This window comes from Sturnira hondurensis, unplaced genomic scaffold (genome assembly GCF_014824575.4).
Source record: "Sturnira hondurensis isolate 20B ecotype Veracruz unplaced genomic scaffold, ASM1482457v3 Scaffold0006849, whole genome shotgun sequence".
In the NCBI taxonomy this organism is placed as follows: Eukaryota; Metazoa; Chordata; class Mammalia; order Chiroptera; family Phyllostomidae; genus Sturnira; species Sturnira hondurensis.
In genome coordinates, this window is record NW_028079480.1 from 1,965,360 (window position 1) to 1,991,802 (window position 26,443).

Sequence of the window (26,443 nt, forward strand, 5' to 3'; positions counted from 1 at the left end):
GGAGTCCGATCTCCACTGAGATATTTAGCCCTCCACAATTCTAAGCTGTCTTCTGTTTAGAAGACACGTAAGACACTACGTGACTTACGTGTGTTCATTTTGTCTCCTGAGTCTGTCATAAACTCCTCAGGGTCACTTTTCTGTGACCTTTTGTTCAGCCAGGTAGTTGGAAACAAGATGAGTTTCTGAACTTGCATGAATTCCTTCTATACAGCCATGCTTATCACCAGGCTGACAAACAGTACCTAGAGAGAGTAAGGATGATTTCAGGGGAGCCGAGACACCCTTGCAGACCCAGAGTGTGAGGGTTTGTCAGCTGGGGTGGGTGTGTGATTTTAGAGCACTCAGCAATGTTACTTGCTTTTAATCAGAAGTCACAGGAGAACCGTTGGTTTTGAGGAGAAACACCCCCCTCTCCAGAGTAACTGATTAAACTGTAACTACAAGGGTAATGTAGTGTCCTTACCACACAGCAATGGAGATAGAAATCTTATGTGAGAAGGGAGTTTAGCAGTCTTTATTTTTTATTTTTATTTTTAATCTTTACCTGAGGACATTTTTTCCTACCACTTTTAGAAAGGCAGGGAAAGAGGAAGGGAGTGAGAGAAACATCTATGGGATGTGAGGGAGAAAAACACGAATCAGTTGCCTCCTGGACATGCACCGACTGGCAGTTGACCCCGCAGCCTAAGGCATGTGCTCGGACCAGGAAGCGAACTCACATTGTTTCAGTTATAGGTCGCTCCAACTGAGTCCCACTGGCCAGGGCAGGTGTTCAGCATTCTTGATATTTATCATATAACCTGAACATTTATCTAGTCTTGGAATGTGCCAGACTCTGTTGCTAAGCAACTTTTCAGAGATTATCTCGTTTAATCTTCACAACCCCCCATTCGAGAGTTATTACTATCCTGATTCTACAGAAACTGAAGTGAAATCAGAAAGTTAAGTAACTTGCTTGGGATCACATAACTAGAAGTGATGGGGCCAGGATTAGAACCTAGGCTCATTAACTCCAGAGCCCGTGATGTTAACTACTGTGCTATATTACCCCAAACACTAAATATGAGGGGGGACCCTCAAAAAACTCTGGAATTATCTTGTGGACGGCAGGCCCCTTGTGGTACAGGCCTCTCCGCTAGGTGAGGGTTCTAGGAACCCTTCCGTATCAGTGTACGAGCTGGTGTTGTGAGAGGCTGTGTTCAGCTTCAGTGAATATTTTTTGAAGATTCTTTCAAGGCGTTTGCCTGTTTCATGATGGGTGATTTACAAATACATGCACTTGCCCACACCGCACTGAGTGTTCAGCAGTTTTTGACCCCAAACAGCATGACCCCTGTGCCCCACCTTCCCTAATCATCTACCTCAGATTTTGACCAGAGTGCCTTTTTTTGTTTCCCTGATGAAAAAAGCCCTCAAAGGGAAATGTTTTCCTGATGTGGAAGAGGGGAAACAAAAAATGGCAGAAGCACTAAAGGGCATCAGAATCGGTGAGTTCAAAACCTGTTTTGAGCAGTGGAAAAACTGTCTCAATTAGGTGTATTGCCTAAAGTGGAGAGTACTTTGAAGGTGACTGAAGTTTAAACATATAACAATAAACATAATTTTTAAATAAATAAATTCCATTTTTTTCTGAGTCCCCCTCATATGGCATCAGAACAGATGAACTAGAAATACAGTTGTGTGGTGGTCTTCCTAGTCATAGTGGTAATACTTTAAAGTTTTGAATATTTCCTTTGAGTGAAAGCATCAATTTCATTCACTTAGTTGATCAGTTGATCTGCTGGGTGTTGTGGAGCAGGAAAAAACCCTGTTTATACTTGGAGGAAAGAGCAGAATTTGAGTCTTTGGTTCCCTGCTTTGTGTGCATGTGTGTATGTAAATTACATGCATGTAAATTACATAGATATGTAAATTATGAGGCTGGATTTTCCAAGGCTGTTTGGTATTCAATGAAAAATTTCAGTGATATATGTTTGTTGAATTTAGTACTTCTTTTCATGTATTTGCTCAACAAAAACAATTTGTTAAACATAAAACTAAATGCAATTTTATTTGGTATTTTTATCAATTTTTTTTCTTTTCTTTTTTATTAAATTTATTGGGGTGACATTGGTTAATCAAATTATATAGTTTTCAGTGTTTGACACTTATCAAATTTAATATGAATTATCATCATTGAAATAATCTATTAGAACATGTGATTCAGTTTTGGTTTGGATAATATAGTCTACGGATTTGTTTGTGAATTTGGTCAAAAGATCATGGGGGGATAAAGTAGAACATAGGGAATAGGTAAAAAAATATTGTAATAACTATGTATGGTACCAAATGAGTGCTAGAATTATCAGGGGAATCACTTCATAAATTATATAATTGTCTAACCATTTGTACACTGGAAACTAATATCAAATAATATTGAATGTGAACTGTAATTGAAAAAGAAAAAAAGGCAAACCCTCTCCAACCCATATTTGTTCAAAAGATAACTCTTGAAAGGTTGCTATGTGCGAGAGGTCATGGGAAGCAAAATGGACGTAGTCTCTGTCCACTTGTGGCAGAAAGTCTAGTCCGGCAGGGAAACTCCACATGAAACAAATGATCTCACAGTAACTATGTAATTATAAATCGTGATAAGAACTATGAAGGAAGAATATAGAGTGCTATGTGAAAGTTTAGCAGGGAAACTGATTTATACGGGGGAGGGTCATGGAAGGCATCTGAACTAGTGGCATTTAAGCTGAGATCTGAAAGATAATTGAGTAAAAATTGGGTCAGCCACTACAACCAACACTGGCAAAGGCTCTGAGGCAGGGTTTGTTGAGAAACTGAAACATGTGGGCAGAGCTTAGTGAAAGAGAAGGAGAGTGCTGGGAGAACTCAGGTCAAAGATGTCAGAAGGAGAAATAGAAATAATATCCCTAGAAAAATCCAGCATAGAAAAAGAATACAGAAAAAAGATAATGCTTTAAGTTTACAATGTTTCATATCTGTTACCCCAGTTAATCTTCACTAGAAGACCGTGAGGCAGGGCGCGGGGGGGGGGGGGGGGGGTGCGGCAAGCATAATTATGGTTACTTCTACCACTGAGGATTAAAACTCAGCCAGGGACAAAGTTTTGCCGGTTCTGGTTCCATGATTCAAACTTGGGATGCAAACATTGTGGGTTTTCTGGGAAGCCGGAAGGAAGCGGGTTGAATGAAGCACAAGTGACCTGCCGCTACGCTCTGTGACTATCAGCAGAAAGAAGGTTGTGAATTAAATTTAATAGTAAATACTTCTTGGTTGCCACTCTGCACCTACCCTTCTAGTCTGCTCTCTCTGTGCAAAGACAGAAAACGAAATCGTGCATTTTTGAGAATGACTTTTAAATACAACAGTTCTGTAATTCTGAGATTTACACATCAAGGCAAAATTCGAGCGTAGGCTACCAATATTTGACTTGAACCAAAAATCGGCGCATTTGATTAATCAAAATGAGAAACTGCAGCTCCTGACAGGCGTTCTGGCTGGGTCTCCTCCCCGCCCCAACTCATCTCAATTCCGCCAGGGCAGGAGGAGACCAATGACGGTTAGTGATTTGAATAGACCAATAATATAATGAAACTGTTCTGCTTGGTCAAGTTATCCAATCGTGTGGAAGAGGGGAAATAACCTTAGCCAATCCAACGGTGTGGGGGCGGGGCCCAACGTGGGGGCGGTGAAAGAAGTTTGCTGACTAAGATGGCGACCGGGGCGCACAGTGAAGGGGAGGTGCCAGCTCGCGAATCTGGTCGGAGGTATGAGCCGAGTTTTTAGTCCAGCTGCCTAGGAAACGAGGCCGTGGGCTGGTCGTACTGACGCCTTTCCTTTGGGTCATGGTGACCTAACGGAGCCGGACACTGTGCCATCCTCCCACTATGTTTCGCGTCTGCTGGGACTGAGGCTCAGTGGTCCCGCGCGGCGCTGGGCTTTAGGCGCTGGGCAAACCGCTTGGCCTTGCGGCCCGTTGGAGGTCCATCCAACGGGTGGCACTGGCTGCAAATCGACCAGTTGGTGGTGGCAGCACTGCCTGCCTGCCTGCCTTTGCGCCGAGACCCATCTTGATTGGGAGGAATCTCAAACCCAGCGCTGTTAAGTGAATTCCCCAACGTCACACAGCGCTGGGAGAGAACTCTCGGTACTTTTTGCTGGACTCAGAGTCAGTGTATGTGATTAAGTCAGATCAGAGCAAAGGTTTGGGTGTCGGTGAGAAATGTTTTTGAATCCTTGGGCCAGTTTTTTTAAAAAATAAGAATTTATTTTATTGTGGTAAGAACACTTAAGAGATCTGTCCACTCAAGGAATTTTTAGGTGTACAATACAGTATTGTTGACAGTAGGTACAGTGTTGTATAGCAAATCTCAAGAGCTTATTCATCTTGTTTAACAGAAACTTTATGTCTGTTAGTAATTCCCCATTCCCCAATCTTTCCAGCCCCTGGCAACCACCGTTCCACTATTTTAATTCTATGACTTTGAGTGTTTTAGATACCTCCTATACATAGTATCATGTGGTACTTGTCTTTCTGTAATTGGCTTATTTACTTAGCATGATGTCTTCACATATGCAGAATTTTCTTTTTGAAAGCTGAGTAATATTGTTTGTATTTACTACATTTTGTTTATTCATTCATTCATCTGTCCATGGACATTTAGACTGTTTCTACATCTTGGCTAGTGTTTTTTTTTTAATATTACTTAATTTATTTTAGAAAGAAGGGAAGGGAGAGAGAAAGAAACAGAGGAACATCAGTGTGAGAGATAAACATCCATTGGTTGCCTCTTGTACATGCTGTGACTGGAGACCTGGCCCGCAACCCAGACTCGTGCCTTGACCGGAATCAAACTGGTGACCTTTCACTTTGCAGGATGATGGCCAACCAACTGAGCTACACTGGTCAGGGCCTTTTTTTTTTCTCTTTAAGATTCTATTTATTTATTTATTTTTAGAGAGAGGGGAAGGGAGAGAGAAAAAGAGGGAGAGAAACATTGATATGTGAAATATCAATTGTCTGGCTTCCTCTTGCCCTGACTGGCAATCAAACTGGTGACCTTTTGCTTTTGGTTCATCGTCCAACCAACCGAGCCACGCCGGTCAGGGCTTGGCTATTCTTAATTGTGTTCAGTGAATATGGGAATGCCAATAACTCTTCAAGATCCCGATTTTAATACTTTTGGGTAAATACCCAGAGATGGGATTCCTGGATTGTATAATAGTGCTATTTTCAATTTTTTGAGGATGCTCCATACTATTTGCCATGGCACCCACATCCCATCAACAGTGTACAAAAGTTCCAATTTCTCCACATCCTCACTAACACGTGTCTTTTCCTCCCTTTTTTGATAGTAGTATCTTGACAGGAGTGAAGTAATATCTCGCTGTGATCAAGAACAAGGCATGAAAGCCCACCCTTGCCATTTCTTAGTGAAGGGCTGGAAATTCTAGCCAATCAGGCAAGAATAAAACCAAAGGCATTTAAATATGAAAGGAATAAATAAAATTACCTGTTTGCAGACATATTCTTGTATATAGAAAATCCTAAAAACTTTAACAAAAACTTTTTATAAATAATAAAGTTGCAGTATGCAAATCAACACACAAGAATCATTGTATTTCTATACACAATGAAATATCTGAAAAGGAAACTAGGGAAATTACCCCATTTACAATAGCACCAAAAATAATGGAATACTTGGGACAATTTTTAAACCTTTCTCAGCTTCATTTTTTTATCTGTAAGTGGAAGTAATGATGTCTATTCCAGAAAATGTCAGGATTAAATTAGACAAGTCTTAAAGCGCTTAGCACTGAGCCTTGCAGGTAACCATTCAATACTTGATAGATTTTCTATTTCCTAGAGCAACTAAAAGAACAGATTATAGGGATCTGCAGTTTAGGAAATCATTACTTTATTTCTGTAGAGGGTTCTCTCCTAAGCCAGCACATCGAAATTCAGCATTTCTGAGAAAGATCTTTCAGCTGGTCTTGGCCCAGCCTTGAGATCTTAGTTGTCTTAATTGATTACATATATAGGGTCCAGCATAACTAACACCCCCTTTTTACAAAATCATAAGCATGTAATTCTGTACATGACAGTATCACACTCAAGCACACCTTATGACATTTGAGGTGAAATGTTCAAATTAAAACTGTAAATTATCACACCCATGTCATTACCCTACTGTTCATACTCAGGCCTTACTTCTGCCAGACCCTGTACGTTAGAATTCAGTAGAGCAGTGATTTTCAGCCTTTTTCATCTCATGGCACACATACACCAACTACTAAAATTCTGTGGCACACCAGAAAACATTTTTTGTTGATCGGACAAAAAAATTGGTGTAATTTTGATTGATTTACAAAAAAAATTTCGTAACCTATCATTTTTGCTCCAAAGTGACTTTTTAATGTATTGATTTTTTTTTTTAGAGAGAGGAAAGGAAGGGGAGAGAGTGAGAAAGAAAGAGAAAGAAACATTGATTTATTCTTCCACTAAGTTATGCATTAATTGGTTGATTCTTGTATGTGGCCTGACCTGAGATTTAACCTGAAACCTTGATGTATCGGGATGACCCTCTAACCAATTGAGTTACTCAGCCAGGGTTCCAAAGTGACTTTTTGAAAATCCAGGTGCCTATATTTGTATATAAGGGTTTCTGGTACCAAGAGTTAACTAATCAGACACAACCTTATTATGTGACATGACCAATGAGATGCAACTCTGATATATGACCTCTATATTTATGGTTCAAGACAGGGCATTCACACTGGATGGCTGTTGTGTTGGCTGTCGTCATTTCTTAATTGGACAATCTAAGGGAAAAGAGGTCACTGCCCCTGACTCAATAGTCAAGTACTGCATGTTTTACAAATTCTTGTGGCACTGTGGCCCACCTGTTGAAATCCCTGCAGTAGAGGGATCTTATGTAAATTGTGTCAGTGTAAATCGGTTAACTCTTTAGTTTGGTGTCTCTTGGTACTGGTTATACTGAATAGACCTTGGAACGAGTGATTCCAAGCCTTGGGAAGCTGGGTTTATGAGTGGGCACCAAGCTCCTTCCCCAGCTAATGTGGGAGTGGTTGAATGTGTTATTACAAATTTTATAGGGGCCTTGACTGGTGTGCCTCTTTGGGTTGGGTGTTGTCCCATTGCTGGTTCAAGGGCACATGCCTGGGTTGCAGGCCAGGCCCCAGCGGGGGGTGTGACAGAGGCAACCAATCAGTCAATGCTTCTCTCACACATTGATGTTTCTCTCCCTCTCCCCCTCCCTTCCCCTCTCTCTAAAAATAAATAAATAATATCTTTAAAAATAATTTTAAATGTAGGGAAGGGTATTCCACTTCTGGAGCTTCCTATAAATGGTCGACCATTTTTAGCCCAGAAACCATAGAGGGGATCAATAAATCTGATTAGATCATCCCTCATCCCATTGTAAAATCTTGAATTGTGATGGAAATCTGAAGATAAAATACTATTCTGTAGCAGAAATAGTTTGTATTCTGAAAGGTTGTTGCCAACAGAATTAAATTTTGGTGATAGTATTAGTTACACGATCAATAGGTATTCATGGACTCTTATCTTAACCTGAAACCATTTTATCAATTCCATATTGTAAAAGACAAGTTAAGTTAAGGCTTTTTGAAGTCAGGACACATATATATTATTACTTATATTTCCAATTCTGTAGGTGGTTAGTAATGAATAATAGTCTTTATCATTTCTAAGTTATAAAATATTACTTTGTGGTGATAAATGCTATACAAATTCTTTTTTTTTTTTTTAAAGATTTTATTTATTTATCTTCAGAGAGGAAGGAGAGAGGGAGAGAAAATATCAATGTATGGTTGCCTTTCATGTGTCCCCTGCTGGGAGTTGGCCTGCAGGGAACCAGCCTGCAACCCAGGCATGTGCCCTGGCTGGGAATCGAACCGTGATCCTCTGGTTCGTAGGCCCGCGCTCAATCCACTGAGCTACACCAGCCAGGGCTTGCTATACAAATTCTTGTTTGCCCTTCAGATATTAACCTTTCTGATGTTCTGTTGATGGTGTGGTCCTTTGTATTCCATAAAGAAGGGAAAAGACTTGTCTGATTTAAAGATTTTATTTATTTATCATTAGAGAGGAAAGGAAGGAGAGAAGGAGAGAAACATCACTATATGGTTGCCTCTCGTGAGTCCCCCGCTGGGAACTGGCCCGCAACCCAGGCATGTGCCCTGACTGGGAATCGAACTGCGATCGTGTGGTTTGCAGGCCTGCGCTCAATACACTGAGCTACACCAGCCAGGCCTATTCTCATATTTTTTTAATTCAAATGTAATTGACATACAATTATATATTAGTTTTAGGTATACAACATAGCAATTCAACATTTATATTCCTTCATGATCACCACAATAAGTCTAGTAATCATCTGTTACAAGTTATTATGACAATATTGACAATTACAGTAACGTTGACTATGATGTGCATTTATATTTGCATGTTGAATATGTGACCATTGTTTAGAATTGTCTAGCTTTCTATTTCCTCATTAAGCCTGTCCTTAATAAGTAGAAATGCTTTAAATTATTTTAATCAAATAATTCAATAAGAAAAATTATTCTGTCTATAAAGATTTCTGTTGAGAACCTCCCTGCCTGGTTTCAGAAGCTGTAACCTGCCCTGGCTAAGACTGAGTAAAGAGACCTTGGGATCATAAGGCACTAAGGAGACAGAGCTTATCTTCCCATCAGGGGTGCCACCTCTTTCCCCTTTACTTCTCCCTGCTTTTCCCTGGGCAGATGACTGGTTAGCCAAAGATGGGTAAGATTCCTCAAGGGAGGGATGACCTAAGACAGGCATGGTCATGATGAGGCCATCAGGGAAGGCCTTGCGAGGGCATAGAAAAAGGGGATGATGGACCCTCACCCCTCAGCTTTGACATAGCCTGAGTCCTCATTCTGTCTGTAACATGTCTCCTAATCTCTTGGCTGCCTTACTTCCCCCATCTGACTTAAGCCTGAAACAATGCAGTGCAGCCCTAGGCAGGAGCAGGAGGTTCCCCAGGGCAATCAGGACTAGGAAAGAATGCACAAAATCCCGTGCAACTGCTTTGCTAAGAATGTTCTCAATTTTCTGATAAGGGTCCAAGCCTGAAATGAGTTTGTTTTCCAAAGTTTCATGGCCCTTTAACTTACTGACCCTGACTCAGAATAAGCCCTCCTAGTTTTTTGAATGTTCATTACTGCCTGACAATTATTGATGAGCTTTACCTGTATTCCTGTGCAAATTGAACCCAGTAAAAGCTCACTGAGGATCAGGCTCAAGGCCCTTCTCTTTTGAGAGATCAGCTACCTTTCCTCCCCAAGCAGATCATGTCTTGATAGATTTAACGTATTTTCGGACTATAAGACACACCCCTCCTCCCCCTAATTTGGGAGGAATAGTGGTTGTTAATGCTGTTGTTGAGGTCTGTTTACATTTACATTGGTGAAATATTATGTTATTTATGTTATTAAATATTTTACGACATTTTTTTGCTTCCAAAATTTTTTCTTGTTTTTCTCTAAAACCTAGGTGTGTCTTATGGTCTGAAAAATATGGTATTCTCATTCACGGTTGATGGAGGGTGGTGGTCTGTGGGCAGAGCCTCCCGAACAGATTTCCAGGTTATATTTTGACCTATTGATGATAAACACCCCCTTCCCTCTATTTCTGACCGTTGTCAGCTAGAATGATGTTTTAAAAATTAACTCACTTCATTTGTTATACCTTCAAGTTACTCTTAAATGGATTATACTAAAGGGAAATCTACAGACAGAAGTCATCCACACTACCAATAGTAGCATAAAAATAATGAGACTACTACTGGTCAAAGAGAAAAAAGCTAAAGTAGAAAGCAAAATATAGCCACCTCCCCACAAAATTGGCAGTAGGAAAATACAGCTCAGTATTTTTTGAATTGGGAAATTTTTGAATTTGGAAAAGAGACATAAAAAGAAAGTGCTATTATTAGATGAAGAGAGGAAATTGATAACAAAGAGTCACAAACTTTTTAACCTCAGTATTTACTGGGGAAAAACCCCACCGTGAATCAGAAAAAGCAAACAGGAACATACAGGGGTGGAGGGAGGCAGAGCAAGCTGTGGTAGTTATAACAGTTGTGAAAAGATGGTGACGTTAATGTGCCAGTGGCGCCAAAGTATTGGGACCCAAGCCTTCTCCTGGGTTTTAGGAGCAGCAGGGAGCTTAGGTGAAGACTACAGGGTGCTTGCATCCCATTTTGGAAACGTTTTGGAATAAGGAAGTTGCCTGAAGATGGGGAAATTGTCTCGTATCTTGCCAGTTTAATTTCCATACACTTTAGAATATGGAATATTGGTGACTAAACATATGACTTCCTGAAGACTCTTTAGTTATATTGTTCTTTCTCTAATAAGACAGCAATGTGGCGCTTCAAAACTGGCAGATGGAACCTTTGTTGATCTTAGGAAGGCCTTTCTGTTCTCACGTAAACAAGTTAAGTGGGAAAATGTGGTTTAAATATCTGAATCCAGTTTTGTGTTTCCGCTGTCAAATTCTGTCTGATGAGTAATTAGGAGTAGCTATTTCAGGGGTCTTTCTTGAATCTGTATCTTTTATGTTTTATATTTTTATCAATCATCTGGCTTAGCGAATTTGATCATTTGTAGATAAGGCTAGTTTTGGTGAAGGGAGAGAGAAGGGAATAGACTTATAAAATTAATCTGCATAAACTGGTAGGGGGTCACCTTTCTTTGCCCCTTAACTTTGGGTTGTAGAGCCGCTATCACCTGATAGGATGGGATCTTGAAATCAATGATGACCACGTACCCTTATTTCAGAGGGTGAAATGTACTTAGAACTAAATGAATCAGGTACTGAACAAAGTGGGTAGAATAATGATTTTTAAAGAAACCCCCACAAAAGAAAACCAAAAAAAGAGGGAAAAAAAGGTAAGGGAGGTTGCCAGTTGGTTGTGTGGAAGTTCTTCAGAGAGTGGCAATCTTTTCTTTTTCTATTTTTTTAAAAGATTTTATTTATTTATTTTTAGAGAGAGGGGAAGGTGGGGAGAAAGAGAGGGAGAGAAACATCGATGAGAGAATCATCTATCAGTTGCCTCTTGCGTGCTGCCCGACCAAGGACAGAACCTGCAATCCAGATGAGATGTGTGCCATGACCGGAATTGAACTGGTGACCTTTCGATTTCTGGTGACACCCAACCAACTGAGCCACACCAGTCAGGGCTTTTCTTGTTTTTTTTTTTTTAAATTAATTAATTTATTTTAATTGTTGTTCAAGTACAGTTTTCTGTCTTTTACTACCATCCCAGCCCACGTTGCCAGTGCTCCCCACCTTCCGCCCATTTCCACCCCCCTTAGTTTTTGTCCATGTGTCCTTTATACTTGTTCCTATAAACCCTTCCCCTTTGCCCCTGAAATTCTCTCCCCTCTCCCCTCTCTCGTCTGGTCTCTGTCAGCCTGTTCTCTATTTCAGTGTCTTTGGTTATATTTTGCTTGCTTGTTTGTTTTGTTCTTTAGGTTCCTGTTAAAGTTGAGATCATATGGTATTTGTCTTTCACCGCCTGGCTTATTTCATTCAGCATAACGCTTTCCAGTTTCATCCATGCTGTTGCAAAGGGTAGGAGCTCCTTCTTTCTTTCTGCTGCAGAGAATTTCATTGTGTAACTGTACCATAGTTTTTAGGTCCATTCATTTACTGATGGGCACCTAGGTTGCTTCCAACACTTGACTATTGTAAATTGTGCTGCTATGAATATTGGGGTGTTTAGGTTCTTTTGGATTGATGTTTCAGGGTTCTTAGGATATAATCCTAACAGTGGAATTGCTGGGTCAAAAGGCAGATCCATTTTTAGTTTTCTTAGAAAATTCCATACTGTTTTCCATAGTAGTTGTACCAGTCTGCAATTCCACCAGTAGTGAACTAGGGTCCCCTTTTCCCCACACCCTCTCCAACACTTGTTGTTTATTGCTTTGTGATGGCCATTTTAACCGGTGTAAAGTGGTATCTCATTGTGGTTTTAATTTGCATCTCTCTGATAGCTAGCAATATTGAGCATCTTTTCATGTGTCTCTGGATCCTCTGTATGTCCTCCTTGGAGAAGTGTTTGTTTAAGTCCTTTGCCCACTTTTTAATTGGGTTGCTTGTCTTCTAAGAGTGGAGTCGTGTAAGTTGTTTGTGTATTTTGGAGATTAAACCCTTGTCTGAGGTATCATTGGCAAATATGGTTTCCCATACACTTTTCTTGTTTTAATTGGAAATCAAGAATTATTGTGTCTGTTAGATCTCTTTGGGCAGACTGACTCCATTCAGTCTCACGAGAAGCCAATTGCTTTATGCAAATTTGGTAATTGCATGAGGAATATGACAGCTATATATGCCACATTGCTAGCACATTTTATCTTTGGGAAAGACACATCACATTTGATTAGGTGATTATTATTATTTTTTAGGTCAGCACTTTAAATACCTTACCATTTTATTTGTCAATTATACCTTAATAAACTGGTAAAAAGAATCAGCTATAATTCTTAGGGGTGAGATAGACTGTGTAAGGAAGAAGTCCCCTAGGGTAGAGAGATCTGGACCTTGTTAAAGAAGGCATGGCCTTGGCTCCCTGAATGTCAGAGAAGTTGCTGTGATGGAACTTACTGGAAATTCACATTGTGGAATCTGCTAGAAATTTACCCTTTAAGGCACTGGGGAAAGTTGTTTATAGAGAGGAGCTTTGGGAAGCTACTGCCTTGTGGGTGCTGCTGACTTGTATACCGTAGGAAGGTATACAGGTATACCGCAGGAAGGAGTCTATCACTGGAAAAGCTGCCCGTGCTGCCAGGGCTGGGTGCTGGGGCGGCTGTGCACACAGAAGGAGCTTGCCTAGAGGGGCACCCTAGGACCAGACCGGAAAGGCCCTTTCTCCTGCAGTGTCTCTTCAGTGTCCTCTGTTATAATGCTTAATAGTGTGCCAGCTGGAAAAGGAAATCTATTTAAAGTCTCTGGTTCCACTTTTGCAGAGTAAGCAATGATGGGTAAGAGGGAATAAATCGGTAACTGGTACATATGAAGAATCATCTTATCTCCATGTTCAAAGCTTCCTTTTGTGTAGCACTTCCTAAGTCTAATTATAGAAAAGTATGAGGGGGTGTGTAAGATCTTAGTGAACGAGGAGGGACAGAAAGAAATCAGAGAGGACAAGAAAGTAATTTGTGGTTAAATTTGCACCAAAACACTTACTTACATGTAAGCTTGTAAAAGTCTATATGCATGAACCACTCCCTACCCTGGCCCCCGCAATCAGTACAGTCCTTGACCCCAACTCCGTTAGCCACCACGATTAACGATTTTCCCCATAACCCATACTCTGGAAGCCAACAGGGAGCCAGGTCTTTGAGCACTAGCTTACCTGTGACTCTGGGCTTGGTGCTGTTTCCTCAACTAGTAAACCCATACTTTCTTGGCTGAAAAAAAAAAGTCTAGGTCTGACTGGTGTGTAGCTCAGTGGGCTGAATGCCTTTCCACAAACAGAAAGGTCTCTGGCTCCATTCCTGGTCAGAGCACATGCCCTGATTGCGGGTTCAGTCCCCAGTTCAGAGCTTGTGTGAGAGCCAACCGATTGGTGTTTCTCTCCCTCTCTCCTTCCCTTCCCCTCTTAAAAAAATAAATAAAACCTCAACAGCCCTGGCTGGTGTGTAGCTCAGTGGATTGAGCATGGGCTGCAGACCAAAGGGCCGCCGGTTTGATTCTCAGCGCACATGCCTGTGTTTCGGGCCAGGGTCCCAGTGGGGGCCATGTGAGAGGCAACCACACAATGATATTTTTCTCCCTCCCTCTCTTTCTCCCTCCATTCTCCTCTCTCTAAAATAAAATAAATAAAATCTTAAAAAAAAACCCTCAACAAAAAGTCAATATGCGTTCCAAATGGAATGACAGTTTTCTAGGATATTAAACCTGAAGCAAGACTGTTAAATTATGTTAACCTACCAACTATTTATATATACACTTTGAAGCATGCTGATATTTAAAATGTATAGTATTACCTTATTGATCCTTGTAGTTTCAAACTTGCAAAGATTCTGGAGGGCATGTTGTTTATGGATAATTTTCCTGCAACTAAAGCGGTTTGTGTCTCTGAGCAAGCCACTTTGACATTTCATGTTTCCCTGCTTTTTTTTTTACATGGGGTTACTGCTATGTAGTTCTATGAAGCTTTAAAAATTTGTGCTTGTAATGATCTTGAAAAATATGTATATGTATATATAATTTTAGAAGAGTTACTACATTTCTGCCAAGGGCTGAGTATTCATTGCACATGAATCTTTTGAACAAGGGTAGTATTATCGGAGTAATACTCTCTTATTCTTCATTTAGATTTAGTCAGTTATTTGGCATAACACAGCATTAAATATGGAAGTTTTATTTTTATTTTTACGAGAACCATTGAATAATGTGAATGGTGAAAATAGCTGAAATAAGTTGAGCTGAAGAACTAAAGGCTGCTTTTTGTGTGTGCTGTGATTGGTGCATTTGGCTGAACCGAAGGTCACATTTGAAGAAAAACCAAGACTGGCTTATGGAAAGCTAAGAAGCATTTGAATAATGTTGTGGAAGGGAGAAGCGCAAGAGATAAGACAAAAATTAACAAAGGAAAATATAGAGAGGAGAGGGTGGCTTTCTAGGAGGGGCTGCCAGCCACAGCCACAAGGTCAGGCTTTGGAGGCCAGGACCATCATGAGTCTAGCAAGAAGTGAGACTAGGCCAAGGAGGAGGTAGGGAGGCAGGGTACCCAAGATCTTCTGCTCCGAAGGTGAAGATGGGGAAAGGAGGGCTCAGATTCCTGTCAGAGGCAGTTTTCTTTTTTAAAAGATATTATTTATGTATTTTTAGAGAGAGAGAGCAAGGGAGGGAGGAAGAGGGAGAGAAACATGGATCTGTTGCCTCTTGTACTTTCCTAACCTGGGACCTGGCCCACAATCCAGGCATGTGACCTAATCAGGAATTGAACCAGTGACGTTTCCGTATGAAGGATGTTGCCTAACCCACTGGAGCCATAACAGTCAGGGCAGAGGCAGTTTTGTATGTTTATTTATATTTGTTAGGATTCTTTCAGTTGCTTGTGACAGAGACTTAAACTCAAACTAGCTTGAGTAAAAAGAGACATTATTGATTGGCCCAAGAAACTGGAAAGCCCAGAGTATAGATCAAGCTCAGTGTAATCTGTACTGGTAATCTCAAATCTCAGTGTCACTAGGCATCTGTTTCTGGCTCTCTTACATCTCTTACATCTCTTACATCTGATGTCCTCTGTTGTTGTTTCATAGGAAGGCAGGTTCTTCACAAAAGGTGGCAGTAAAGGACCACCAACAGCTTTAGCCATACATTCCACTAGTTAGTAGAGCAATCTTAGTGTCTAGCAAGAGTTTTGGAATTGAGTCCTTTTGTCCTGTTCTGGCCTGTGGGTGTTTGCCTCAGTCATTAGCAAGGACAGAGTGTTTTGATTAGTTACGTCTGGGTCATTTTGCTCGCATTTGGCGTCCAGGGGGAAACTTCAACTCACCAAACCACGTGGACTGAAAGCTGGAGAGGTTAGTGCTCAAAGGAGAATGGGGGTGCTGTTACCAGAGGAAGGGGGAAGGAGAGGTTAGGGAGCTGGGACAGCAGGTGTCCACCGCCGTCTACCTCTCCCGTGCACTTCCCTTTGTTTAAGGCTTGTCATGACAAGGGCTCTCCACTGTTACGTGGAGAAAGCATTGTATGTTTCTTAAAAACAAACAAACAAACAAACAGTTCCTTATTTAAGCATTATGATTAGTATTTTCCACTGTCCAAACTTCGCTCATTTTTGAGACCTAGCTCAGATCTCAACTCATATATGGGTGAGAGATACTCCCCTACTTCTGAATTCTTAGAGCTTTTATTGTCTGTGCCGTGCAGTTGGTAGTTAGCTGTCTTGTGTTTAGTACTATTTAAAATCTGGTGGGAAAACCATTGTTCTTTTAGAAAATTTGCCCTGGCTGGTGTGGCTCAGTGGGTTAGGCATGGGCCTATGAAACAAAGGATCACTGGTTCGGTTCCCAGTTAGGGTGCGTGCCTGGGTTGTGGGCCGGGTCCCCAGTGGGGGACACATGGGAGGCAACCACACATCGGTGTTTCTCTCCCACTCTTTCTCCTTCCCTTCCCTTCTCTCTAAAAATAAATACATTTAAAAAAAGTAAAAAGAAAATTTATTAATAAAGTAAATTATGATTTTTGAAAAAAGTTAAAAATGTTCAGCTGTCATATGAATGTAGATTAGGCCATCCACCAATGTTCTTTTTTGTAATTAAGTATAAAACTATCATGGGGAGCATTAAAACAGTCTTGTCAGATGCTGGCAAGCTTTGCTCAAAACTTACCTTTTGAATAATTATTCAAATATGGAGTAGGTTACTGACTGTGAATGACATTTTATCATGGGAAATGTATTAATATCAAATTCATAACTAGATGTTTGTATGAACCTATAACTTTTTAAATTTCTAAATTAATGTTTTAAAACAATTACTGATTTTTTGAGAGAGAGGAAGAGAGAGAGAAATATCAATTTGTTGTTCCATTTATTTATACATCCATTGGTTAATTCTTTTTAAAAAAATTTTGTTTATTTATTTTTAGAGAGGGGAAGGGAAGGGAAAAGAGAGGGAGAGAAAACAGCAGTGTGCGGTTGCCTATTGCATGTCCCTACTGGGGACCTGGCCTGCAACCCAGGCCTGTGCCCTGACTGGGGATCCAGCGGGAGACCCTTTCCTTCACAAGTCCATGCTCAGTCCACTAAGCTACACTGGCCAGGGCCATCAGTTGATTCTTGTATGTGCGCTGACTGGGGATTGGACTCGCAACTTTGGTGTATTGGGCGATGCTCTAACCGAGCTATCTGGCCAGGGACTTAAACATTTTTTTAAATTGATTTTTGAGAGAAAGAGAGGAGAGGGTGGAGGCTGGAGAAAGAGAGAGAGAGAGAGAGAGACAGACAGACAAAGACATGGATTTATAGTTCTGCTTTTTTATGCATTCACTGGTTGCTTCTTGTATGTGTCCTCACTGGGGATCAAACCCACAACCTTGGCATATGGGAGGATGCTTTAACTGAGCTACTGGGCCAGTGTAGCTGTAGCTTTTAAGATATTAAGATGAAAACAATAAGTAACAATATCATTTACTAAATTAAATATAGGCAGTTTGTCAAGTTGAGCTATTGTCTAAAAGCTAGACACCAATTTTTGTTACTGCAAAAATGAAACAGAACCATAGAAAAAGAAAAATTCAAACTCCTGCCAGCTGAGTTTAGTTATGCCATAGTATTAACCCTTGAGCTTTTAAAAAAGATTTTATTTATTTTATTCTTAGACAGAGGGGAAGGGAGGGAGAAGAAGACTGAGAAAAATATCAATGTGTGGCTGTCTTTTGAGTGCCCCCTACTGGGGACCTGGCCTGCATTCCAGGCATGTGTCCTGATTTGATTTGATTCCCAAATGAAACCTGTGACCCTTTGGGTCACAGGCTGGTGCTCAGTCCACTGAGCCACACAGGCCAGGGCAACTGTTGAGCTTTTGAAGAGTTATTACATAATTAAAATATTATTTATATTTACAAGTATGAAAATTAGATGTTTTCCTTAAAGACATATAGATCAGTTTCAAATAAAGCTAATTAAGTTTAGGCCTTATTTTTTTTTGCTTACTGACCAGAGTGTATTACATAGCACAAAAACTAATTTGGCATTCAGTAAGATTACGAAATACAACAATTATCTTAGTCAATCTATAACAGATAAATTTCTCCCAGTTCAACAGAAAGTGTTGTCCAACATAACATATAAAGCTCCATCCACTTCAAAAAGTTCCTGATTATATGAACTGAGTTTTCTTTTTTTTTCATTTTTCACCATAGAAAATTAAAATGATTTGGTTCATCTTTGTCCAAGTTTCTGAAATGTGTTGTAATAAAAAAGTAAAACAGTATTTTACATGCTTTAAAATACTGTGTTATCTGATTAGAGATGAAGGTATCTCAACCAGGTTCTATAAATATCAATAAAAAAGAAAAAATCATGAGTGAAATATAAAAATCATATAGTTCTTAATATTAAATTTGTATTGCATGTCACTGTAGTGACAACTAAATTTGCTACTGTGCTTTAGTTATTTGTTTGGGGAGGAGAGAACCTCGTTATTTAGAAACTAATTATAGAATGACTTTGGGATTATATGTATAATGAAGAGTTCTTCATTTGTCTTATTCTCATACTGAACACAATTACAACAGTAAAGCCAAGTGTGTATTGACAGTGAAACTAAAGAAAAACTCACCAAATAACAAGAAATAGGTGAAGATCAAAAGCCAAGAAAGTGTACAGCAATGTATTAAGTAACATTTTACTCAATATTATCATTATATACTTTTTACTATCTAAAAAAATTGTTTTATACTTTAGTCAGAGATCACTACATGCACTGTATAAGAAGCCCTTTGAAGTATGGCTAGCTTTTGTGTACTTAAATCTGTTTATCATTTGATAGGTTTCTGAATTATAGAATCCCCCAATCGCTCTGTTGTTTGCAATAATAGTTACTTCATTCAAGTAACAAGGTCTACTTTGTTATTTCCTCTTGGTAAGGTCATTTTGTGGCAGCTGTCCTTGTGACTAAGCTCTCCTCAATTAGATGGTGTTCAGTCTGCTTTAATTGTTAGGATGACCTTAAGCAAGAGATCAGTTGTTTTTTTAATCTGTGCTTTTCATTAAATAAACATGGCTTTTAAATATTAAAAATCAGTCCACCAATATGAAACTTGCACTTATGTCATCATGTTAACAATTTTCATTGAAAATTTGAATCTGGGGTATGTGTGTTAAAATTGTACAGAGGCTAAAATCTAAATTTTATTAAAGCATAAACATTTTAACTGACAATAGATTCTTTTTAGGTATTCAGAAATAAAAGTGTTGAAACAAATTGGAATATTTACATTTTTAAAAACTTAATTGAAAAATTATTATATAATTTATGTAGCATAAAATCTCATATGTTAGAATTTATCTTTTCAATATTACATCATCTCAACAGTTGGTGTCATTCGGGGTGCTGGGTAGGAAAGTGTACGTGTTGTGTTTACCATGGTGGCGGTTGCTTAAGATTTACTACAGGGAAAAAAGTCTCATAATAACTTTCAGTTTCAGAGGAGTTTGACAAATGCCCAAAGATCTCTTTAAAATACTGATGTGTAGGAGGCTAATATATGCAAGTGCAATAAAACAAAAATTGTTTGCAACCTAATTTTCAAAGTCATCTTATTGGGCCTCCAAATGCTAATTGCACCTGGAATTGGCCATTTGTATTTTTGGAAACAGGTAGTGGAACAAAATAAATACAATCTTGTAGTGCTTAGTGGTTTTAACCTTTGGAGGCCAGAGACTTATACTTTGGTCTCTTGTTCCTATATCTTACAATTTCTTAAAATTGCAAAGCATTCAGCAGATCATGGTTAGTTTGGTTTTAATGACACATGAATGGCTCTAATTTCTTGTTTGGCTACCATGTGTCTCAGAAAAGCAGTTAATCTTCTTATGCTAGTTGATGAAGATACTTGTGATTAGGTTGATAGAATATTGACTAAGATATTGACTCTCTTAAGAATTTTCAATATGTAAACTCATGTAGATATGAACTAGTCATATTCCAGAGCAAAACCATTTATTGGCTCTTGGATAGTGTCACTCTGAACTTTGGAACAAGTGGATTTGGTAATAGTCTTCTGAAACCTAATCTGATCATATACAGAAATACTTTGAGTTTTAATAGCCTGAAGCTCATGACGTTTAAAGTCTGTAGAAAAGAGAGTTTCCTGAAGCTTTAACTACTTTTTTTGAGGGATTAATAGCTGTTGTTTTAACCCTCACCAAGGATATGTTTATTGATTTTAGAGAGAGAGAAAGGGAGAGAGAGAAACATTGATGTGTGAGAGAAAAGTCAATTGGTTATTTCTCGTATGAGCCCTGACTAGGGATTGAACCTGCAACTTAAATATGTACCCTGACCAGAATTGAACCAGCAACTCTTGGTGCACGGGGTAATGCTCCAACCAAATGAGCCACTTGCCCAGTGCAAGGGGTCAATAGCTTTTATGCATAGATAACAAGGCACCGTATTTATTTTCAGCAAAGTGTCTTACAGAACTTTCTCTAAATAAATAGGATATTTGGTTTTTCTTTTCTTTCTTTCTTTTCTTTCTTTCTGAAAATCACTTTATTCTAATTGGTTCACAAACAGTAACATCACCAAAGCTGGTTTAAGGAGGCCACACAAACATTTGCCCAGCCCCAAATTCAATGCCACCTCAGTGAACTGCCGTGTAATAAGAACACTGTTTTCCATTGCAGTTCTGAGGCAAGGAAGTTATTAATGGTAGGAGAGGTTTAACTGGTAGTTTTGTACTTTCGCTATCAATTATATCTTTATACTAAATTAACGTGGTCATGAGAGATGATTTTCCATTTCTTTTATGTGAACTTCTTGATTAGGCTAATCCATTTGCAAACCTGCACGGTTTTAGTACCTCGCTGAAACCCTCACAAAGCTTAAGGTCACTCTGGTTCCGTGCACAGTCCAAAAACTTTCATCACACAGTGGCATGGGTCAAACTGCTGCTGCTGCTGCTGGGATGTCGACTGAGCTCCCCGAGGCTCCTGGTAAGTGATGTCAGGCCTTGAGGGCTCAGCATTACTTCTTCCGCTGGAGCCCTGAGTGATGGCATGACCTAGCATGTGGCTGACAGCAGAGCCCACAGCCACACCAGCTGCACTGGTTGCCATCTGGGCCATGAGACCTGGCTGCTGGAGGGCAGCAGCAGGTGAGCTCACAGCAGATGGTAGAGCTGGTGTTGGTGGCTGAGCTGATGGTGCTGGCCGAGGGGTCACACGGGAGGTGTGACTTCTGCTTCCACATGGCATCGTAATTGGGCTGTGGCTCTTTGTCTAGAAGTGCCTGGTGTTACTTTTCTAATACAAGTAAACTACCTATTGCATACCACCTATGAGCAGCAACAGAATTTTAGTCACCCCTTGGTATGTTAGAGGGATTGATTGGTTCTAAGACTCCCTGTCCTCACAACAAAATCCATGGATGTGCAAATCCCTTACATGAAATGGTGTACTATTTAGACCTGGCTGGTGTGGTTCAGTGGATTGAGTGCCGACTTGCAAACGAAAGGATTGCTGGTTCAATTTCCAGTCTAGGGCACATGCCTGGTTTGCCAGCCAGGTCCCCAGTAGGGATCACGTGAGGGGCAACCACACATTGACGTTTCTCTCCCTCTCTTTTTTCTTCCCTTCTCCTCCTTAAAAACAAATAAATAAAATCTTTAAAAAATGGTGTAGCATTTGAATATAACCCACTTAATCCTCCTGTGTACTTTAAATCATGTCTAGAATACTTTTAATACCTAATGTAAATAGTTGTTATGCTGCATTGTTTGGAAATAATGACAAGAACAGAAGTCTCTACATGTTCAGTACAGATGCACCTACCAGTAGGCCTGACTGTTGATGTCATGTCAGCAACAATGTAACATTTTTTAATGTTTTTTGTTCCTGCAACAAACCGATATGGAGGGGTGACTATAATACCAATTCTTGTGATATCCAAAAGAATAAAAATTGACAAAAAATATATATCAATAAATTAGTGTTACTGTTACTCTGAGGAAGAGTAATTAGCCTTTTTGACTGAGAACATTACATGTTATTCCATAGGGCGAAAATCTTGTCAGGTTTCCAAAAATGTTTAGGTTAAGAGATAAACAATCAAGAAATATTACGTTTTTCCTGAAAGTGGCCAGAGGTGACCTCTGAAAATGGTTTGCTATTCACTTGACCCAAAAAACTCCACAAATTTATGCAAATCAAGAGGTTCAAATCTTCGTGTTCACTTTGAGAATAATCGCGAAACTGCCCAGACCATCAAGGGTATGCATACTTGAAAAGCCACCAAGTATCTGAAGGACGTCAGAAGCAACCTGTGCCATTCCGTCATTACAGTGGTGGAGCTTGGTATGTGTGCTCAGGCCAAACAGTGGGTCTGGACACAGGGTTGGTGGCCCAAAAAGTGCGGAATTTTTGCTACACGTGCTTAAAAATGCAGAGAGTAATGCAGAACTTAAGGGTTTAGATGTAGATTCTCTGTTCATTGAGCACATCTGGGTGAGCAAAGCTGCCAAGATGTGGCACAGAACTTACCAAGCTCATGGGCAGGTTGACCCACACGTGAGCTGTCTCTGCCACGTTGAGATACCTACTGAAAAAGAGCAGACTGTTCCTAAACCAGAAGAGGAGGCTGCACAAAGGAAGAAGGTACCCCAGAAGAAACTGAAGGAACGAAAGCTTGTGGTCTGGGAGTAAATTCAGCATAAAATAAATGTTAATAAAAGTAAAAGCAAAGTGTTGGTTGTCTTTAGTAAATATATTTCAAGTAATGATACACATTTTCTTCTGATTAGAATTAAAAACAGACTACTGTATTTTGTTGTATATGATGCACACTTTTGTGCCCAAATTTTTGAGGGAAAAATAAGGATGTGCATTATACATGGGTAGTACAAATTCTGTATCTATATGTTTTTAATTCTTTTTAAAAATATTTATTTATTTTTAGAGAGAGGGGGAGGAAGGGAGAAAGAGAGGGAGAGAAACAGTGTGTGGTTGCCTCTTGTATGCCCCCAACTGGGGATCTGGCTGGCAACTCAGGCATGGCCTTGACTGGGAATCTAACCAGTGACCCTTTGATTTGCAAGCTGGCATTCAATCCACAGAGCCATACCAGCCAGGGCTAATTTTTTTTTAAGATTTTATTTATTTATCTTTAGAGGGGAAGGGAAGGAGAGAAGGAGAGAAATATCAATGTATGGTTGCCTCTCGTGCGTCCCCTGCTGGGAACTGGCCTACAACCCAGGCAAGTGCCCTGACTGGGAATCGAACTGCAGTTGTTTGGTTCATAGGCCTACGCTTAGTCCACTGAGCTATACCAGCCAGGGCAGGGCAAATATTTTTAATTCTTTTACTTAGGCTTATGCATTAAAAATGTAACTGTAGAAAGCAATGATATCTATATGCAAAATAATACCCCGGAATATGATAATCAGTTTTGTTTCTAAATATCAATAAATAAATAAAAAGTGGAATTAAAAAATTAAAATGAAATTTTTTTTTTCATGAAAGTTTGGGCCAAAAAATGTGAGTGTGCATTATACATGGGAGCACATTGTGCATGGCAAAATACGGTATTCTGTTTGCCCTATGTCATTAATTTTGGTTTATAAACATACTGTCTTGAAAAAAAACTTTCATCTCTAAGTAGTTTTCCAATTTCAGATTAAGTTACTCTAGTACTTTGAATTTATTGAATAGTTCAAGTTGGGACCAAATATAATGTCCGAATATATTTTTGCACTTTTGGAATCTACATTAAAGATAGGAGGTTCATAATACAAAACCTTGTACAGCTACTCATAAAGGCAGACCTTAGGATGTAAATGTTTCAAGATTTTTGTCTAAGAAATTGGATATTGTTCCCTGGTATCTTACAGTACTACATATCAACTTTGTACTGTTTTTGTTGCAAAAAACAAAACAAAACCCTGCCAGTGTAGGCATATGGGATCTGTTTTATCTCTTTATGCACAACTTTTATGATACCAGTTTAAATTTGATATGTAGAAAAGAATAATAGCCTCTTGCTTGTTACTTGTATGCGCTCCTGTCTAACAAAGGGACGTGTGTAAAGTCATGTTTCAGAGCCATACTTCAGAGGGTGGGAAAGCGGTGAGAGAGTGCATACTTCTCTCAGGGTGGTAAGTTAGGTTTAGGCAACTTTAAATATAGCGCATATTTTGATGGATGTTGCCAAGGTTGTGGTTCTTGGAGAACAAATCAAGTTAAGCAATTCACTAGGGAGGAAACATTTAGTTTTGTGGGTATGAAGTTTTAATAGGAGTCAGCCAAGAGATACATCGGCAGGTACAGGTTTTTTTTCCTTTGGATTTGCTGATTGATGGCTTCGACATGCTTCAAAGGCACATGCATTTCATTTTTCTGTAATTGATTTTGTAGCTGTGGGTTCTGTTTCTAGTTCTTTCACTAGGCATATCACCTTTCATGTAGGGTTCCATCTAGTGGTAAAAGTAATCATTGCACACTGTAAATAGGTTATAAAAATTATCCTTTTTGAGGGGTAGGTCTTGCCTTTATTACTCTTTGGGATAGTTGCCTAGTATACGCATTTAAATACTGAAGCCATTTGCTATCTCTGTGCCTACACACCTAACCGAATTTTTCTGGGTCTGGCTATCTAAAACTTATGATGAGGAAATTGACTTTTAGTATATACTTTGATTTTCTATGATATGTACATCAAGTTATACCAAAGTTTAGGTCAAAACTACTTGGTTCTTTAAAATAATTTGACATGAAAGATGTTGATTATACATATGAATATGTAGAATAATATCAACACTTTTCCTGTACTGGGCTTCAACAAATCTTAACATTTGCCATATTTACTTCAAATGAACCCCTCCCTTTTCCCATGGCTCAGGGATTATCCCAAGAGCATTTCTAGCAACCTAGAATCTCCTCTCATATTCTCAGGCCTCCTCTTAAGCACTAATCCCCAGAGGTAACCATCATCCTAAAATTTATGGTAAATAAATCTTTGCTTCTCTTTACAATTTTACCACTTAAGCATGTATCTCTAAATACTATAGTTTTGTCTGTTTTTAAAATTTCATATAAATGGCATTATATAGGAAATGGTTTCTGTGTATGTGTGACTTCTTTTGCTCATCATATGTAAGATTCATCCATGATGGTATAATTAGAATTTGCCCATTTTCTATTGCTGTAAGGTATGCCATTGTATATGCCACAATTTTTATTTTTTTTATTTATTTAAAAAAGATTTTATTTATTTTTAGAGAGGGGAAGGGAGGGAGAAAGAGAGGGAGAAAAACATCAATGTGTGAGAGAAAGTTTGCTTCTTGGACACCCCCAAGTGGGGGCGTGGCTCACAACCACAACCAGGCATGTGCCCTGATGGAACCCAACACTTTGGGTTCGATCGACCTTTTGGTTCGCAGACCAGCACTCAGTCCACTGAGCCACACCAGCCAGGCCAGTCTATCATTGTTTTTTGATTTGCATTTTGCTGATGACTAATGATATTGAGTAGCTTTTTCTATGAATATATTGGCCACTTGGCTATTCTTTTTATGAGGTTTTGTTGAAATCTCATGCCGGCTTTTCAGCTGGGTCATTGTTTTTTTTCTTATTGATTAGTAGGGATACTTAATACAATCAAGATATGAGCCCCCCCTTTTTGGCTATGTATATTGCAGTTATACTTTTTCATTCTCTGTGGCTTTTTCACTTTCTTAATGGTGTCTTTTGATGACTATAAGTTCTTTTAATGAAGTGAAATCTATTAATGTTTTTATGATTAATATTTTATTTTTATTTTTTATTATTTTTAAATATTTTATTTATTTATCTTTAGAGGGGAAAGGAAGGAGAGAGGAAGAGAAACATCAATGTATGGTTGCTTCTCGTGCATCCCCTGCCGGGAACTGGCCTGCAACCCAGGCATGTGCCCTGACTGGGAATCAACCACGATTGTCTGGGTCACAGGCCTGCGCTCAATCCACTGAGCTACACCAGCCAGGGCATGATTAATATTTAAAAAAAATGATTTACCCACCTTACGTTTAAGAATATGTTTGTATATTACCTTCTAGTAGGTTTATCGTTTTGCTATTAACCTTTAGACCTACCACCATGGGAACTGATCTCTGTGTACAGTGTGAGATAGGTGTGGGTTGTCATGTTTCTTCTCCCATCTGGTCATCCATTTCCCACTGATCGGCAGTGCCGCTTCTATCTTGAATCCAGCAAAGAAAGTAGAAAGAAGGAAGTAAAAAAGAGCAGAAATGAATGAAATAAGTAACAAACATAATAGAGGGATTCAACAAGACCTTGACAAAGCTAATAAAATTGATAAACCTTTAATCAGATTCATACATTGAAAAAGAGAAACCATAAATGATCAATATCAGGAACAGGGAGGAGGATATCCCGTGGAACCCAGACACATTAAAAAGTTCCTGCAGGGATATTATAGATAAGCTTATGTCGATAAAGTTTGAAAATTTATATGAAATAGACATTTTCCTAGAAATACACAACTTACCAAAATTAATACAAGAAATAGAAAATATGAATAGCCGATGCACATAATCAGTTGAATATATAATTAAAAAACTTCTCGCAAAGAAATATCTATTTCTACATGGTTTCATTAGCCAATTTGATCAAACATTTAAATA

The 26,443-nt window shown here is 39.2% G+C and overlaps 1 protein-coding gene and 1 pseudogene across 3 annotated transcripts in view; both read left to right on the forward strand.

Moving 5' to 3' along the window:
- The first annotated feature begins 3,708 nt into the window (after nucleotides 1-3,708).
- Nucleotides 3,709-26,443, forward strand: part of ARHGAP19 (Rho GTPase activating protein 19) — a 66,899-nt gene continuing 44,164 nt past the window's right edge. For all 3 annotated transcript variants that reach the window (XR_005067194.1, XM_037050828.1, XM_037050829.1), the window contains exon 1: nucleotides 3,709-3,779. Coding sequence is in view for 2 of the 3 variants with exons in the window: in XM_037050828.1 (XP_036906723.1) it covers nucleotides 3,724-3,779 (56 nt within the window). In the remaining variant the exon portion in view is untranslated. The remainder of the gene's footprint in view (nucleotides 3,780-26,443) is intronic.
- Nucleotides 21,906-22,469, forward strand: LOC118990290 (60S ribosomal protein L17-like; annotated as a pseudogene).